At 35.1% G+C, this 20253-nt stretch overlaps 1 protein-coding gene across 1 annotated transcript; it reads left to right on the plus strand.

Moving 5' to 3' along the window:
* The first annotated feature begins 14981 nt into the window (after positions 1-14981).
* LOC122601205 (protein FAR1-RELATED SEQUENCE 6-like) lies at positions 14982-18345 on the plus strand. The gene is made up of 5 exons (XM_043773968.1): positions 14982-15054; positions 15434-16133; positions 16507-17431; positions 17518-18153; positions 18280-18345. Exons 1-5 carry the CDS (start codon positions 14982-14984, stop codon positions 18343-18345), a joined length of 2400 nt encoding a protein of 799 aa, XP_043629903.1.
* The last annotated feature ends 1908 nt before the right edge of the window (positions 18346-20253 follow it).

A 20253-nucleotide genomic window follows, 5' to 3' on the forward strand; every position in this document is an offset into this window, starting at 1 on the left:
CCGTGGTGGTCGTTGAAGTTTTCCAGCCACTAATTTTTCATTTGAAGAACTTGGCATCTTTTGTACATTCATCCAAACATATATCACTACATGTGCCAACCTCGTGTTTGTCTTTGCCGATTTCAAGTTCACCCATTTGCTGAAATTGTTATCTTTCATGTTTAACGAAGTAACTGATCAACCAAACCAACCATTTGCAGAGCAGAGGCCGACTCGAAGCCAAATCACCCAACTCATCAACATCACATTTGCCGAGTTCAACTTGTGTTATTTGCCGAGTTGAACATTCACCCATTTGCCTTGTTTGCCGAAGTGATTGCTTGTATTTGCCTAAGTCAATTTCTTCCTCTTGCCGAGCTCGTTGCTCTGCATTTCATACAACCCGATCAATACCACAATTACTCGTAACTGCTGACTTGAGAGCTCGGCACACCATACAAGTTAGTCGAATTTCTTTTCATACTACCGTATTTCCCGAGCTCGTTTCTCTGCATCTCATACAAATACACTTAAGAAATTTTTTGACCCATTTCAACAATTTGCCGAGCTCACTGCTCGGCAAATAGAACAAATCATCCAAAATTTTTCAAACTTTTTTCAATTCATTTTCAAAATCATTTATCATTATTTCCCAACATTTGTGTAGAATTTGAGAAATTTTTTTAAATAACCTATTTACCGAGCAAAAAGCTCGGCATACAATACATTTGTTCACCGTCTTGTTTTTCTTGGTTGTGTGATGGGTGCTTGAGTTCCTTTTCATTCTGTTTGTGTTGAAAGTGAAGAAATCAGAAAGGAATTTCGTGTGAGTGAAAACAAAACTTTTAAAAGTTTGATTGTGAATTTGTTTTGAGAAAGAGAGAGAAATAAAGTGAGACTTGGTTGATTTCTATGTGTTTCTTTTGTGTTTTGAAGGAAAGAGTGGTTTGAAAATTGGAAATAAGATCATCGTGTATTGGGAGTGTTAAAAGAAAAAGATAACGTGTCACAGATAGCTGTCAAATGTGATTCAGTTAACATTCCACGTGATTATTTTTCTTTTATTTATTTTTTTGGGGGTAAAAGTTAAACTGTGTTGTCAGTTTTCGTATCACGAGATTCATTTCCACTTTGACTAAGCAATTTAATTCAACTTTGTTTTGAACCTTTGAAGTTAGTTGCACGTGTTTTTTTTAATTAAAAAAGAAATTGCAAAAGTTGTCTGAGCAAAATCATTTTGAATCTTTGAAGTGTTTTGATAAATTAGGCTAATCAATTTGCTTGTTGTGCTCAATTTGTCTGATGGGCCGAATAGTTCTTGTGGACTAGATTTTTTTTTATAAGATACATTCATTTTTTTTGGGTTGTTTTTAGTTTGTCATTTGGGCTAAGAAATTGAATTGGACAAATTTTTTTTTTAGGCTAAGAATTAGAGTTTAGTTGGGCTTGTCAACTTTTTAATTGGTTGGGCTAAATTTTAAGTACTTTTCTTGGGTTGTTCGTTTAATTTGATTTTCAACAAGTTTTGAGTCAAAATGACAATATAACTTTGAAACGAGTTTGTTGCAAAGGTTTTAGATTTTTTAATGGGTGAAGAGCCAAGTTGGGAAGGAATACGTCGTCATGATAATCATATTTGTTGGTGTATCAGGAAGAATCCATGTGCAGCGGTTTGTTTTGAGAAAAATAAAGTTGTTGTGAATGCCTTTAAATCTTTTGTAAGAGAACACAAACTTTTTCAACTTGAAATTGACCAACTCAAATCTGAAAACAAAGAACTCAAATCTGCAAATGTTCTCATTTTGTCTAACATGGAAAGTCTTCAAAAAGAGAATGATCATTTGCAATATTTCCAAATTAATAAATGAGTTGGACAAATCTTCAAAAGAGCTCAACAAAATTGTTTTGGACTGGAAATCAAACGAACTTGTTTGGCACCAAAAGAGTTCTAAGCTTCATCATGAGTTGCGAAACAAGTCCACCATTTTTGAGGGCAAAGTTGAAGAAGAAAGAACAAATTTTTGTGCTCAAATCAAGTGTCTTGAAGACAAGTGTTTGCAATTTCAGTCAAACGAAACATCTTTGACCAAGAAAATTTTTGACCTTGAGATTGAATTGCAAACGCAAACCAAATCTTTTCAAAGTCAAAATAATTGTTTTGTCTCTTCTAATTCATCTAAAGAAGTTGTTGAAGTTTGCACTCAACCTAATTGTCCTATATGTGAAGTTATGAATTCCCCTGTGCAAACTAATTGTGATGTTATTGAGACCATTGAGACCTCAACTCAGACTGAGTTTGATTGTATTTGTGACAAGATTGAGGTTTCTAAAAGTTTTCCAAAAACCGAGTCATCCAAACCTAAAGTTGATGTTCCAAAGAGGATTCACACGGGTAGATCTTCAAAACCTTTTGAAAAAAGTCTCTCAGTTTACTAATTACTCCTTACAAAAGGGTAAGAAGTACGCTAAGAAACCAAATTTTGAGGGAACAACTACTTTAGTGCATTTTCCATCCTTCGAGGATAATTCATCACACATTTCTCAAGCAAAATCTTAGTTGACTAAATCTAAATGGAAACCGACTTCTAAAGATAAGTTAGATGAGTCAAAATCATTCAAATATTCTTTTTCGGAACTTTTTGAACTTGCACCAAAACCTGTGAAAACAGTTGTGCAAAAAGTGAATGATTTTGCTTAGAAAAATCATTTTTCAAATCAATCTCCCAAGATTGAAAGTTTTTCAAGGAAATCAAATGATTTTTCACCGTTGCTTCCACGAAAAATCTTTTCAACTAAAACACTGGGTTTTAGTTCTCCGTGGAATGCAACCTCGATTCATCAAATGGATGGGACTTACATTTGGTCTTTTAACAAATCAAAAACCATTGGACCTATTCTCAAATAGGTTCCAAAGGTAATTTCGAAGTGATTTGATGAATAGGTGGCTTATGCACACATCAGTGTATAACCCGTCCTAAAACCGTTTTCGTAATTTTTTTATTTTTAAAAAAATCCAAAAAGAGTTTCATTTTCTTATTTTAAAGAAAAATCCAAAAAGATTTTTAATTTCTTATTTAAAAAATCCAAAAAGATTTTCTCTTTTTATCATTTTATTTACTTTGTCTTTTAGTTACTCACAAAGTATTAGGATGAGATGCAAGACATCGAACGCCTTTGTGTACTGCCTTTGTAGTCTCATTTTTTAATGTTTGTGAGCAACTTTTAAACTTTTTACTCACCCTTTATATGAAAAATAATTTGTTCAAATCATGCATATATTTAGGGGGAGTTTGTTTATAAAACTAAAACTTCCAAGTGTTCAAACTCTTTTGTCATATTATTAAACACTTTAGGTGATTTTCAAACCATTTTTGATCATCTTTATGAAGTTCGGTGTTAGATTTGCACACGAGAGTTTAGGCCACTCATAAAAACTCCATGATCTTATCATGGTTGATAAGATTCAACCCCGGAGTTCTATTCTCTTTTCAAGATTATGAGGGTGTATGAGTGTGATGTTGTTTGTGCAAATAGGACATGAGGGAGTAATCGAAAAGTGAGAGGTTTAGGTGAAAAAGATGATGTGAGAAAGGGCTAAAAGAAGTAAATGCCCTCCCCAAAATTCTCAAAAAGCCGGGTCAACACGTTTCTATCGGACTTCATTTGTTGATTTCTCGATATTGAAAAAGACTTCATGGATCCAGTGAAGCAATGCACATCTTTGCCTAACCACTCAGGTATTTCTTAACAAATGCTTGTTTTATTCTCACGGAGATTTTCACATTTCTATCGACTCTTCATTTAGAAGATGGTGATATTGAAAAAGGGAGACACTCTGCTCCGTTCCCTGACTTCATTTGATCACAATCGAGTCTAGAGCGTACTTGATCTATCTTTCATTTGGCTAGGACACAATGAGTCATTATATGTCTTTGTGACATCACATATCTTTGTGATATTGCCGGAACATTCATAGTGCTATCATATTATTGATATTCCACAATGATCGAAATGAAATCCTACAAATGCTACCATCTTTATGAATTTGTTGAGTTAACAAGAAGTCTATGTGACCTCGGATTTATTTTCCCAAACGTCTTTGAGGATAGTAAGACATGGTTATCGAACGCCTTTGTGACATTGACCATGAATTACCCTCTTTAAACCAATCTGTCGGTTGAAAAGCCATAGACCGAACCATTTAGAGATAAGCTTTGTGCTTTTCTCGATTATAATGGGAAGTCCTAAAAATAGTAATTGTATTTTTCGGCCACACCATTTATCCTTTCGATTTTTGGTTGTGTTAACGGATCATTTTTATCCATATTTCATTTCTCTTCACACAAACACAAAGAACTCAAACACCATATAAAAATCTTTTTCCAGCAACGCAACCTCACATTCTAGTTCACCATTAGGTCCATTGGGAATTGGGTTGGGATAAGCTGTTTCATTGTTGTTTGTTGTCATCTACTATTTATGCTATCAATTATCATTGTATGATGAACACATTTCACATATTCATTATAAGGGGGAGAAATGATTAAATGATTGATAGATAGAGTTCAAGGTATTAGGTAGAATTTAATTGGTAGATATTGTTTTTGTTTGGTTGTTCAAAGGATTATTAGTTTAGGTGGAGGGAGTGAATAATTATTGTGATAGATTGAAAGATTGTTTCGAGATTGAGATGTTTCAAGATGATTATTAGTTGTTGAAAGTATATGGTCGATTATGAAAAGATTGAATGGTTTGGATAGTTAAGTTTGTTCATAGTTTGAGGGGGAGCATGAGTAAAGTCATAAATTGTTAAATATGCTCCAAAATGATTGTTTGTACTAAGGGGAGTAAGAAATTTAAAGATTGTTTGTTTAGTTGCTCCAAGATAGTTGCTTGTTTGAGGGGGAGCAAGAATAAATTGATCAAAGGATCAAATGCTCCAAGATGATTGTTGATTCAGAGACAAGTTATACCAAGAAATGAAGTTTCAAAGCCAAAACCAAGCTTCCGCGATGCCAAGAGAATTCAAAGATAACCTAGCTTCCGCATTCAAAATATTTCAAAGGATTTAAAGTCATAACCAAGCTTCCGCATGCTACTCAAAGATTCAAGTTACTTCTCCAAGAAACGTCAAGTTGAAATCAACATTCACAAGTTCAAGTTGTGAAAGCTCAAAAGCTATAAAGATTTCAAATATGCTTCCAAAGTATTTTAAGTTGCAAGAGAAGATCAAGATTTAGAGAGTCATCGTCAAATCAATATTTTTGTTGAGAAATGTAACACCCTACCGTTGGCGGAAACATGAGGTGTCATGAAAAGTAAAGCATGACATGGAATTACATAGATACTGCTAAATGAAATAGAATATAATAAATATATTCCCAAAAACATGAGTTCAAAGTCATAACAGTGCTAAAATAGCTTATTACAACCAAGTTCATAAGAAATAATCCAAGACATATAACCTAAAAGTCTGACAATAAATAAAGGAGCACTAAACTCCGAAGTCCAGCCTAGCATAGCAGTCTTTATCCTTGATTAGCCTGAGCACCTGAAAAGTATACTAAAATGTGTCAACACAAAAGTTGGTGAGTTCGTAGGTTTTATGTCAAAAGTCTAGTCAAAGAAATAAGTCTTTTGTCGATTCTTTTAAGTCTAAACAAGTAATAGTTCAATATATAACGAGCAGAGTTACGCAATAATAAGTCCAAATGTCTCAATGTCTCAAAGTCCGGCCTTACGGTACCTGCCTTAGTCCGAAGTCTCAAGTCTCCAATATACACAAAAAGCACGTCATTAAGCACAACAACAAACACATAATCACATACATACCACAAGACAGAAGCACGCCAAATGGCATAAGTAACTCTATACACACAGGCTCAATATTAAACATAAACAGAAATCGACAAAACTGTTTGAAATATCAGTATACTTTCCACCCCAAAACTTGTAATAAAAAGGGGGCTACGAAACTCACCTGAAAGCAGCACAAGCACAAATATCCTATATCAACGAACAGGAACAAGAACTGTCAGAAACACTGAAACAAGCTCACTATCTGTCCAAAAGTCCTACATTGTCCACAAGTCACCCAGCAAGAACTTGGATTTAATTGTACTCGTACATGTCCTATACTAGTGTCTTAGGAAATGCCATTATGTCTCGTCAAATGTCATAATATATTATATATATATATATATATAACATAGTCTCTTGTCCTTATTAATTGTCCAAATGAAATTGTTCGTCTAATAAGGTCATGTTTAATGTTTATATCCCGTCAAGTCTTCATATATAACGTCATAATAAACTATGTTAAGTCCGGAAAGTCGTATAATTTATATAGTCTTTATAAGGTTCTTTTTAAAGTAAATAATTTCAATTAACTTAAGTCTTGTATATACATATAAATAAGTCATTTTAAATTAATCCTTATATATATATTTATATATGTGTCTGCGTTAACTTTGTATTAAGACAAATTGGTTTCGACTAATAATATGGCTCGAAATGACTAACACCAACTTTGATTTTTACTAACAAAGCCCCAATTTTGACTTTGACCAAAAGGTCCTGATTTTGACTTGTAACCAGAAAAACCTAACTTTGACCAAACAAGAAATCTTAATCCAATTTTTTTTTACCAAAATCACTAATTAAAAACAACCCTAAATTTTATCAACCAAAATCTATCTAAACACCAAAAACAATTCAAATCGACTTCTAGACCCAAAAATATACATTTCAACCAGTTTGACCGAACCGTTGACCAAGTTTGACCAACCCAAACACATTTCCCGGCCGGTTTGACCGGCGTTGACGGCAGTTGACTTGCATTGACCGACGAATACACGGTTTCCAAAGTTAGATCTACAAAATTTCAGGACGCAAAACATGATTATAATCTCGGATCTAAGATAGTTCTACCCAAAAACAACCCGAAAACATATATTTAGCCACGGTTTGAACAATTTTTGGATTCCAAAGATTTTCGGATCTAACTTCTCGGATTTGAAAAGATTTCGGTCCAAAGTTTTTAGATCCAATAAGATTTCGGATCTTCATTTCGGATCTTGAGGATCCCGGTTATACCTTTTCGGATCTACAAAGATTTCGGGTCTACTTTCCGGGCCTACACATACTCAACCGATATATATATGATATACATATATGTATAAAAATCTCAGATTTGTAATGATTTTTCGAATATATATATATACATATGTTTAACCGAAATACATATAATTTCAACCAAGAATTCGGATCTAAACATGTTCACACAACCAAAACCGCATATATATATATATACATATATACAACACTTTAGGATTTTCAAAAGAAGAAGAAGAAGATGACCCGGTTTATATATATATATAAGAAAAGGATTTTGGATCTTATAACTATATATCTATTCATGACTGAAATATATACATATTGATAAAAATATACAAAAATTCGTGTATACATAGATGTGCAAGAACCGATTTTTAATGATGAACAAACATGGATCCCATCAAACCTTACCAAGATCTATAAGAAAATGAAGAAAAAGATGAATTGTAATGGTGGTTCGTGGTGGATGGTGGTGGTTTGTGGCGGCTGAGAAAGGGAGAGAGAGGGGGGACAACCAAGAAAGGAGAGGGAGAAGAGAAAGAGATGTGTGTGAAAGGTTTGATATAAATGAAGTGTTAGGGTTAGGGTTTCTAGGTTTTGTTCTTTCCATCCCCTAGTTGACCGAATTTTGACCATCTTTGACCCTACTACAACTCGTTTGACCCGACCATTCTAGAAGACTCGTGACCATTAATCTATTTTGTCGTCATATTTAAGCGTAACTTTTTAATAGCTTTCTAACGGATATAAACATGTCTATTTTTACTTATTAAATCTTTAATTGATTTAATTTTAAGTATTTTACTAAATTTGGCATTTCCACAAGACAACTAGTATTCCTCCTGTTCTGGAGTCCACGTACAATTTTTCTAACGTCTAAACGCTCATAAAGCCCAAATCAAATAGAAATTCATTTATTCCGTGATAAAGTCTTATAAGACTAATTACGTACATAAACTAAACGAACTAAAATGACCGGAAAGTGTTTCGGGAAGTACGCTTAGATGACGGTTGTCACAACATTACCCCGTTAAAAGAATTTCGTCCCGAAATTCAACTCGAACTAGTCCCATTAAACAATTGGGGGTATTTTGTCTTGAAATGATCTTCCCGTTCCCAAGTATATTCAGGCCCTCGCTTTGAACTCCATCGAACCTTGACAAGCGTATACTTGGTTTTCTTTAGTTTCCGCACCTTGCGGTCCTTAATCTCTAAAGGCTCTTCAACAAAATTCAACTTATCGTCAATCCGGATTTCGTCCACAGGCACATGACGATCTTCTTCAGCTAGACATTTTCGAAGGTGCGACACATGAAATACGTCGTGAACTCCCTTAAGCTCTTCTGAAAGTCTCAATCAAAAGGTCCAATAAATCTAGGTCCAAGCTTTCCACTCTTGACAAATCTAACCACTCCCTTCCAAGGGAAACCTTAAGAAATACACGGTCCCCAACATTGAATTCTAAAGGTCTACGTCTGACGTCCGCATACTTCTTTTGTCGTTCACGTGCTAATCTAAGTCGCTCTTTAATCTGAATTATTTTGTCGGCAGTCTCTTCAATAAGCTCAGGCCCAACCAATTGGCTATCGCCAAAGTCAGACCATGCGACAGGTGATCTACACTTCCGTCCATACAATGCCTTAAAAGGAGCCATATTAATACTTGCGTGATAACTATTGTTGTAAGAAAATTCTATTAAATGTAGATGGTCATCCAAGTTACCACCAAAATCTAAGACACAGGCTCTCAACATGACTTCTAAAGTCTGAATAGTACGTTCACTCTGACCATCAGTTTGTGGATGGTACGCCGTACTCATGTCTATCCTAGTCCCAAAAGCCTTCTGGAACCCTCGCCAAAACTGAGAATTAAAGCGAGTATCTCTGTCTGAAATAATCGAAACTGGTACGCCATGTTTCGATACGACTTCCTTTACATACTTCCTCACCAATTTCTCTGTGGGGTCTTTTTCACGAATGGCTAGAAAATGAGCAGACTTTGTCAATCTATCAACGATCACCCATATCATATCATGACCCTCCTTCGTCCTAGGTAGTTTGGTAATAAAATCCATAGTTATATTTTCCCACTTCCATTCAGGAATTTCTGGTTGTCTAAGTAATCCCACAGGCTTTTGATGTTCCGCTTTCACCTGTAGACATGTCAAGTATCGGCTTACAAACTCAACAACATCTTTCTTCATGCCAGGCCACCAATATAGCTCACGCAAATCATAGTACATCTTGTCGGTGCCCGAATGTACCAAATACCTTGTATTATGAGCTTAATTCAATATCAATGTTAGTAAATCACCAGTTGAAGGAACCCATAGTCTGTCCACGAAATACAAGCCATCATCGTCTCTTCTATCCAAATGTTGTTCCATTCCTCGTAGTTCCTTCTTAAGAAGCTCTTTATCGCCAATAACCACCAATTGTGCTTCTATGATCTGATCTCTAACACTCCTTTGCACTGTAATACTCATAACCCGTACTCGTCTAGGCTTAACCCTTTCCTTACGACTTAAGGCATCGACCACTACATTGGCTTTCCCCGGGTGATAACGAATGTCACAGTCATAATCGCTGAGTAACTCAAGCCATCTTCATTGTCTCATATTCAAATCTTGTTGATTGAAAATATGTTGTAAACTCTTGTGATCCGTGTAGATTACATACTTGGTTCCATACAAAAAATGCCTCCAACACTTGTCGTGAGGCGTAATTCTTCTCATGGACCTTCAATTGTCGTGAGGCGTAAGCAATCACTTTGCCTTTTTGCATGAGCACACAACCTAATCCTTGACCCGATGCATTGCAATACACTACAAAGTCATCAGATCCTTAAGGCAGACTCAAAATCGGCGCATTACATAGCTTATCTTTCAAGATTTGAAACGCTACCTCTTGTTTTTCACCCCAGACATACGGCCTATCCTTCTGAGTTAATTGCGTAAGCGGCAACGCAATCTTAGAGAAATTCTCGATGAACTTTCTATAGTAGCCAGCCAGTCCAAGAAATTGTCTGACTTCAGTCGGTGTCTCTGGTGTTCTCCAGTTCTTGAGTGAATCAATCTTGCTAGGATCCACATGTATTCCATCCTTGCTCACGACATGTCCCAGAAAGTGTACCTCATCAAGCCAAAACTCACATTTAGAAAATTTTCCATACATGTTTTCCTTTCTCAATAATTCCAGTACTTTTCTCAGATGTTCAGCATGTTCTTCCTTTGTCTTTGAGTAAATTAGGATGCCGTTGATGAACACAATTACAAACTTATCCAAATACGGTTGACACACTCTATTCATCAAATCTATGAATACTGCTGGAGCGTTGGTCAATCCAAAAGGCATCACTGTGAACTCAAAATGTCCATATCTTGTCCTAAAAGCAGTCATTGGTATATCGTCCTCGTGTACACTCAGTTGATGATACCTAGAACGTAAGTCAATTTTTGAGAAACACTTCGCACCTTGAAGTTGATCGAACAGAGCATCAATCCTAGGAAGAGGATAAGGATTCTTTACTGTTAACTTATTCAACTCACGGTAGTCGATACACATGCGAAAAGAGCCATCCTTCTTTTTGACGAATAAGACAGGTGCTCCCCACGGTGACTAGCTAGGTCTAATGAATCCTTTGTCCTGAAGTTCTTTTAATTGCGTGGCCAATTCCTATAATTCAGTTGTTGCTAATCTATAGGGAGATTTTGCTACAGGAGCTGCATTAGGAACGAGACTAATGCGAAAATCAAGTTGTCGAGATGGAGGTAAGCCAGGTAAATCATCAGGGAAGACATCCTGATAGTCCCGAACGACTGGGACATCAATCAAGCTAACCTCTTTAGCAGACGCACTCATGACACGACCCTCAAAGGAATCAAACACCTCGCCCTGAACTTCTAGTATCTCGCCATTTGGTAAGGGAATTCTAACAATTTTTGGACTACAAAGGATCGTTGCATTGACCAAAGACATCCAGTCCATACCAACAATAACTTCAAAACTTCCCATTTCAAAAGGTACTAAGTCAATAAAGAAAGCATGATTATTAAGAACTAATGTGCACGAACGGATGACCTGGTCTAATCTGACTAACCCACCATTAGCCATTTTTACGTCAAAACATAAATACATAGGGCTCGGCTTAGCACTCAATAAAGGAGCGAAACTAGTCGCGACAAAATTATAATCAGCTCCAGAATCAAAGAGAATAGTAGCATAATAACCATTTAGAAGAAAAGTACCTGCAACAACGTTCGGGTCGTTGCGAGCCTCGGCAACATTTAGAACAAAAGCACAACCTCTAGCAGCTGGAGCCTGATTACCCCTATTCTGATTGGGTTCAGTAATCTGTAGCTGGTTAGGATGAACTGCCACTTGAACCTGTTGCCCAACCCACTGAGGTCATGTGTTTCGATAGTGATCAGTGGCCCTACATTCATAGCATCCTCCAAGAACTCCGGTTGGTCTCCTTTGAATCAATGGTACAACATTCAATGGTGCCCTATTCAATGGTGCCACCTGAGTCCTTGGTTCCCGGCAATAATTTGCTAAATGCCCAGTCTTATTGCAGTTGTAGCATGTTAAGCAATTCTAATTTGCTGCATGGTGAAGATTACACTTGGTACACTTAGGATGAGGACCCACATATTCCTTTTTGCCAGCATCAGTCACTGCAAATACCTTGCCTCTGTTTTGTCTCTTCCCATCAGATCGCCAAACTTTCTTATTATTACTCGTCCCACTACTTTCCTTCCTTTTTGTCCCAACAGCAATAATAGTTCCACACTGAACCAACTCCTCTGTCATAGCTTTAGACCTCAATATAGCATCCTCTAGGGTAAGTGGGTGAATAGCAGCCATAGTCGACCTAACCTGAGGAATTAACCCACAAAGATACTTCTCTATACCTTTGTTCTCAGGTTCAACCAAATGTGGAACGAGCCTTGAAAGTTCATTAAAACGGGTAGTATATCCAGCATGATCAGCACCGACCATCTTATGTTCCAAAAACTCTCATTCTAGCTTCACCGGTTCAGTTGCTGTGCAGAACTTTTTCATCATCAACTCTCTGAAGTTATACCAAGACATCGCCTCTGCCTCTGATTCGGTACTGAGTGTTTGCCACATACTTGACCCTTTGTTCAGGATTACAATCACTAATACCAATCACAGCTTCCATCTTTTCTAACCATTGAATAAACTTGACTGCTCCACCTCTACCATCATACTCTTGCACGCCACAGTCCTTCAAGTTTTTGTAAGTACAAGTCCTGACACCACTTCTAGGTCCCCTTGGCACAGTCCCAATACGAATTCCTTGATCAACGTCTTCATAATATTCACCATCCTGGTCATCCCCTGCGTCCTCATACTGAGCATCATCATACTGAGTATCCTCATACTGGGCATCTTCATTCTCTGCGTTTTGTGCATTTTGAGCATTTTGTGCATTTTGGGCATTTTGCGCAAGTATAGTATTAACCACTTGGGTAATCATGGCAATCATGGCTGGGTCTGGTTGCATGCCAGCTTGCTCACTAGTAGTTTCATTTTCAGCTCCCCCACGACCGCATCCACGACCACTACTCTGGCCGCCACCGCGGCCTGCACCACGACCAACGCCACGACCAGTACCTCGACCAGTACCACGGCCAACACCTTGAACTACCTCAGGCCCAGTGCCACGACCTTGACCAGAGTCTTCATTTTCACCACGGCCTTTTCCACGACCGCCGCTAGTTCCAGCACTAGTTCTTGTTCTTGCCATTGCCCTATAACCACGCATCGTTAGTCGGGGAAAAATATACTCGACGATGTTAATATCACAAGATACTCTCAGTAAGCTCTCTCGTCTTATGGTCTAAGGAATGCTATCTAGAACCTAAACTATTCATGCAATTCGTGTCCATGCATACATATATATATACTAATAATATATAACCCTAAATCGCAGCTATACTGTGGTCCGAATCTAACACCTACATCCGTTGCACTAGTGGTGTATGTATACAGGGTATACCAGCGGCTAACACTCCACACCCCTAGTACATCTAATGCAAGGTCGGATTACGGTACTGGTATACTCTGTAGGTATTGGTCGGGTATGTATACAGGGTGTACCAGCGGCTAACCCTCCACCTAACCAACACCCATTAAGCATCCCAGGATAGCTACCACACTCTCACTACAAGTGCAATCACTGATGTCAATAACTGTCGCAAGGCATGGCGGTAATCATTTAACAGTTGATCAGGCTTTTCTATGATTATCGTTATGCGATACTAGTTAGCGCCATCACTTCATCTTGCTCTAATACACATAAATAATCACAATAACACCGAAAGCACACAGTCACCAAATGATAGCCATAGTCAATATAAACACAGGGATAATAAGTCTAAACAGAATATGAACTCAAAATATAAGCGACGTTAGCACGTCTAGAATGCACCTATGATTCCTATCGTAAATGCTATACGAGGTTCTTAGGTTATAAGGTCTAGGCTTTTCCACCTAATTCTCTACAACCTGGCTCTCATACCATTCTGTAACACCCCACCGTTGGCGGAAACATGAGATGTCATGAAAAGTACAGCACGACATGAAGTTACATAAATACTGCTAAATGAAATAGAATATAATAAATATATTCCCAAAAACATGAGTTCAAAGTCATAATAGTGCTAAAATAGCTTATTACAACCAAGTCCATAAAGAAATAATCCAAGACATATAGCCTTAAAGTCTGACAATAAATAAAGGAGCACTAAATTCTGAAGTCCAGCCTAGCATAGCAGTCTTTATCCTTGATTAGCCTGAGCACCTGAAAAGTATACTAAAATGTGTCAACACAAAGGTTGGTGAGTTCGTATGTTTTATGTCAAAAGTCTAGTCAAAGAAATAAGTCTTTTGTCGATTCTTTTAAGTCTAAACAAGTAATAGTTCAATATATAACGAGCAGAGTTACGCCATAAGAAGTCCAAATGTCTCAATGTCTCAAAGTCCGGCCTTACGATACCTGCCTTAGTCCGAAGTCTCAAAGTCTCAAGTCTCCAATACACACAAAAAGCACGTCAAGTAAGCACGTCATTAAGCACAACAACAAACACATAATCACATACATACCACAAGACAGAAGCACGTCAAATGGCATAAGTAACTCTATACGCACAGGCTCAATATTGAACATAAACAGAAATCGACAAAACTGTTTGAAATATCAGTATACTTTCCACCCCAAAACTTGTAATAAAAAGGGGGCTACGAAACTCACCTGAAAGCAGCACAAGCACAAATATCCTATATCAACGAATAGGAACACGAAATGTCAGAAACACTGAAACAAGCTCACTATCTGTCCAAAAGTCCTACATTGTCCACAAGTCACCCAGTAAGAACTTGGATTTAATTGTACTCGTACATGTCCTATACTAGTGTCTTAGGAAATGTCATTATGTCTCGTCAAATGTCATAATATATATATATATATATTATATATATAGGGGTAGGTTATATAGGGAACAGCAAACCAAAATAGTATAAGGGGACAATCCTGGACCGTCCGATCATCAAGTCTGTCGATCAAAAAAAAAGAACGCGGAGGGGTAAAATAGGAAAACCAACATTATTTTCATCCTACCTATATAAACCGCAACGACGACTCTTTCTTCTACAACCATCATCTCCGTCCTTGACCGCAATCCAATCTGCCGTGAAGGCCACTAATTCTGACAGAATGCCGACATCTAACAACAAATTAAACAACCGTCTACAATGTTTGGCCTAAAACAAACATTCTTTTCCCTTTAATTCCATTTAAATAAAAAATTTTAGATTTCAATTTTCCAGAAAACCCTAAATTAATTTTCCGATCTAAATTGTATGGAGACAAATCAGAATGCAAATGTTGATGAAGATGTCGATTCAACTGCTAATAACGCACCAGCTGAATCAAGTACATTTTTCTATTTTTTTATTTCTAATTTATATTATTCTCGAATATCATACAATAATTGTTTATTTTATTTCTAGTTAGATAGTTTTTATGATACATTTTTTTTATACATCAATTAAATTTGATCCTGATTTAATAAATTTATAAAGCATTTGAGTTTACTCTTAGCTATAAGTTACACATGTGTAATCTATACTACTAATGTAGGAGTCTGATATTTGACATTCAACTATTAAGCAAGTTACACATGTGTAAGTTATCTAATATCAGTTATTTAGTTGTAAGTTACACATGTGTAATGCATACTACTAATGTAGGTATATCTATAAGTTTATAAATATATTTTCATATGTGTGTTTTTTGTTACATTTTCATATAGGTTCTTTTAGCATCTCAAACACTAATTTATATACAAGTAGAACAGAAGAACTTTACGATGATGATTCGTGCACACCAATAGTAGATGACAATTTGAAACCAGTCAAGGGTACTATATTTAAGACTATAGAAGAAGCTATACAAATGTACGAAAAGTATGCCTATGAAGCTGCATTTGATACCAAACTATCACAACAAGGAAGGTTAAAAAGTGGTAAGGTTCAAACCAAGTACATTTGGTGTAGTAAATCTGGAAATAGTCAAGATGTTAGTATGGATACATTAAATTTAGAAGAAAGAGAACGTAGATCATCAATAATGGTTACAGGTTGCAAAGCTCATGTTTTTTTCAAGATTGTCGAACACAACAGAACATATGAGTTAACAGACTTTGTAGAGAAACACAATCACAAGATGAATGCAGGAGAATATAGATACCTTTCAAAGAAACATAGAAAACTGGGCATATCCGAAATAAATTTTATTCAGAAGGTTTCAACTTCTGACATAGGACCAACTAGAGCTCATCACATCTATAGTAACCTCGTAGGATCTCAGAAAAACACTCATGGAACAGTTGTCGATTTTAAGAACCATAAAATGGCAATAAACTGTTTAATTGGTTCAGATGACTCTCAAATGCTAATAAATAAGATGGATAACCGAAAGGATTGTGTTTCGGGTTTTTTTTTAAATATAAGGTGAACAATAATGAGATTGCGAGACAGAATTACATAGAATTTGGAGATATCATCTCATTCGATGCCACATACAGAACAAACAGGTACTTTTGTTTTATTATACATTTGTTAATAATTTTTTTTCACTTGTCTTATACACTAAGTTTATAAAATTACACATGGGAAAGCAATGAAACAGTGATATTAAGTGAAGTATATATTTTATTTTAGTTAATGTACAATTAGAGTTATAAACTTATGAATGGGTAAGTTGTTCAAGTTACACATGTGTAACTGACATAACCAGCAGTGTAGCTTTATTTACTCATGTGTAACTAATAGATTGTTTAAAGTTTGTGTACATTAACTAACTATATGAAACCTACAATTTCAGGTACAATATGATATTCGTACCTTTTACAGCCATAGACAACCACAAGAAGACAGTTTCTATTGGAGCAGGAATGATAATCAACGAAACAGCGGAATCTTATGAATGGTTACTGAGGGCATTCTTAGGTGCATTTGTTGAACAACCTAGGATGGTTGTGACTGACCAAGATGTATCAATGAAGAAGGCAATTGCAACAGTTTTCCCAGATTCACGACATAGACTGTGTATGTGGCATATAACTCAAAAGCTATCTTCAAAAGTTAGCAAAAGGATTTTTGAAAACACTGATTTCAAAAGAAATTCAACCAAATTAATTGTTTGGGATGTATCAATAAGTCCAGAAAGGTTTGAGAGGAAATGGAAAGAGATAATGAAAGAGTTTAACTTGGAAGATGATGCATGGTTTAAACACATGTATGAAAGTGAGAACTCTTTTTTTAACAATTTCACAAACCCTTATGCCACATTGTTACATTTTATGATGTCTTATGAATCTGCAATGGAGAGGCAAGGAAATAGATTGGAAATTTTAGATCATCAATCACACAACAAGCAGCCAAGTATTATGATTGCATTGAATTTTGAAAGGCAGGCTTCCAAGTTGTACACATGGACAATATTTCTGTTGGTTCAAGAAGAGATAAAACAGTGTCTTTATAATTGTTCTCAGATAAGTGTTTCTAATGAAGGAAGTAATGAAGTAATTATTATTAAAGAGAACAGAGAGATCAACAAGAAACCAGAGAAAAAACCTCCAAGAAATAAGAAAAGAAAAGAATATGAGGATGAAGATATTGTTGAAGATATAGTAACTGTGCACGAAGAAGACCCCGAAGATGGAATTGAGGAATCAACAAAAAATGCAAAACGACATACGGCTTCCACATCTGGAACTACAGCTCTGAAAAGGATATACACATTTAAGGTGCATCAATATCTAAAAATATTTATTAATATATTGTTTATTATTTACTTGTTAATTAGGCTAATTTACTATTTTTTTCTTTTAAGGTTTTACTCAACAAAGATGAAGATACTATTAAATGCAGTTGCTTAACTTTTGAACGTTATGGATTCTTATGTCGGCACATATTTTGTATGTTTAAAGCAAATGATATTCAAGAAATTCCAGAAAAATACATTCTTAGAAGGTGGAGAAAGGATTTAGTACCGCCAGGAATGCGTACAAGAAGAAAAAGGTTCGGTGAGTCGAGTGAAGAATGTGACAAGCTTGCTAATGAGTTGCATTTCATTGTAGAGAATTGTGTCAGCATATTATCAAAAGATATACCAAAACTTTCTGATTTTGTTGAGAAAGTTAGAGAATTGAAAGACAAGATTGAAGATAATGTTTCAACTTCCAGAACAAAGAAAACAAAGGAAGTTATTTTGGATTTCCTAGGTGTTCAACAGCCTGAAACAAGGGAAGTTGAAAATCCGGCAGTTGTAAGATATAAGGGGAGTCATTCAGATTCAAGGTTGAAAAGTTCGAAGGAAATTGCAATGGAAGAGTACGCCAAGCCAAAGAGAAAATGTGCAAATTGTGGCTTAATGACGAATCCTGACAAAAGAAACTGTGCAAAGAAGAAACTAGAAGAAGAAAAGGCTAAAGCGGTTGCAGAAACTCTTCAAAGATTTAAAAAAAAAGTAAAATAACTTGAGTTGATTATTTGTCTGAAATATTGGTTTTGGATTGTTTTGAAAGAGTTTATTTAATTGGATGAAATGATTATAGTAAACTGATTACTTGAAATGAAGTTTGATGACTTTCAGATATCAACGAAAGGCTCATTCAAGAAAGTGGAATGTGTTGGGTATTCTGTTTTCACTTTGCAGTAAGTTAAATGTGTGTTTTGAATTCCTGAATATTATGTGAATTTCTGAGTATTATAGAATTTCGAATTTCGAATATTCTGCGAATTTCATAAATATGTGCTCTCTATAACAACAAGTGCAATAAATGTATCAGTTTCTGAAAACATATCTTGCGCATGTAACCATCTCTAGGTGAATTGCAGGTGTTGTTGCTATCCAAAAGCCCTTGGCTAAATAAATTGGAAACATGAGTGTATAGGATTACAACCAAACTATTTAGATAAAGGTTAGTTGTACAGGATTACAACCAAACTATTTAGATATGGATGGACCTTAAATCAAAGTAGATTATGGAAGAAGCCAACAAACTGATACAGGTAACCAACTGTTTTTACGCAACAAGTATTTTTGGTCGTTATATACATGTAAATTACGGACATAGGCGTGTAAACTTTTTATAAACAAAAATGATGAACCACATTAGGATAATTTTTATAGATAAAATTTTGAAAAAAATTCAAATAATAAATAAAGTAAATTGAGAAACTACTTATGCATTTACTCTATCTACTTTGCCATTTCAAATTATCAATGTAAATTGTTTAATTGCATTTACTAAAAAAGAAATGTATCTATATAGACATTAGAACTTAGACACATTACAAATAAGTCTTTCATAATATAATTAAAACTTAGACATTAGAAACACAAAATAATCAAAATAAGTCCTACATGATTACAACCCATTTATTCTTAACATGAAGAAAGTAAAACTTAAAACAGATGACCATCTAAGTTTGAGTAGAACATTCTAAATTATTATGATATATCCAACATTCTTGGGGCAGTAGAATTATTATGATTAAATTACACATTATTAGCTTTGTTCCTCAAAAACACAACCATTTTCTTCTTGTTTTCAATTAAAGCTTCTTGATGCTTAAACTTGTACAACTTTTCATTGAATTCGATCTGCTTTTCTCTCATTTTGATATTGAACATGTGAGTCAAGTTCTCCTTCTTTTTAAGAAATTCGTTGTCCATAGGAACCATCAACCTAAAGAAAAGTGAAGAAAATAAATATAAATTTGTTCATGTGATAGATTATGAATAATTAAATAGAAAAATTGAAAATTAAAAAAAAAACCTTGACATTAAATCATTAAAACCATTTTCAAGCAACACAACTTCATTTCGAATTTGCTCCATCTCTTGCAAATGCATAGCACAAGAATTTTTTGCTTTATTTATTGCTTTCATTTCCTTATCAAAAATTTTGTTATAAACATCATCAAAACTAATATAGATGTTACTATTTCCTAGAACTATCTTTGGAGAAGGTGGATTTGGAAGTATCATGGAAGAAGAGTTTTGGGTATCCATATTGGTATATTTTTAACAAAGAAAAATTAAATATTTATGGTCTTAAATTTGAATTGTTGTTCAAAATGTAAAAGAAGGACTTCCTTATATAATGCATAAAGGTAAAAATGTAAACTGTTTAAATATTCTTTTGAGAAAACAAACAAAAAGAAAAGCATCAAACTTGTTATCAAAAAAACAATTTTGATAGAGCAGCAAATCTACTTTATAAAAAGTAGTTTGTCTATATGCTTTTTAAAAATAAAGCCTATACAAATAATGGAAAAACATTTGTTTTTATAATTTCCTTCATAGTTTCTATTCTAACTATAAAATACATTAAACTAAAGCAAAAAAAATACATTCCTAACAAGTTAAAAAAAATAGATAAAGACAATATTTGCTAAGATATTAAAGTTACACATGTGTAAGTTAAATAATTCTCTGTTCTAGGGAGTCATTTGATATTTCATATGTAACTTACACGTGAGTAATTTATACAAATATTCTGGGTACTCATTTATATTCTATAAGTTAGAAAAGTGTTCTACAAATACACTCCATGTAACA

The sequence above is a fragment of the Erigeron canadensis genome, chromosome 5 (genome assembly GCF_010389155.1).
Source record: "Erigeron canadensis isolate Cc75 chromosome 5, C_canadensis_v1, whole genome shotgun sequence".
Lineage (NCBI taxonomy): Eukaryota > Viridiplantae > Streptophyta > Magnoliopsida > Asterales > Asteraceae > Erigeron > Erigeron canadensis.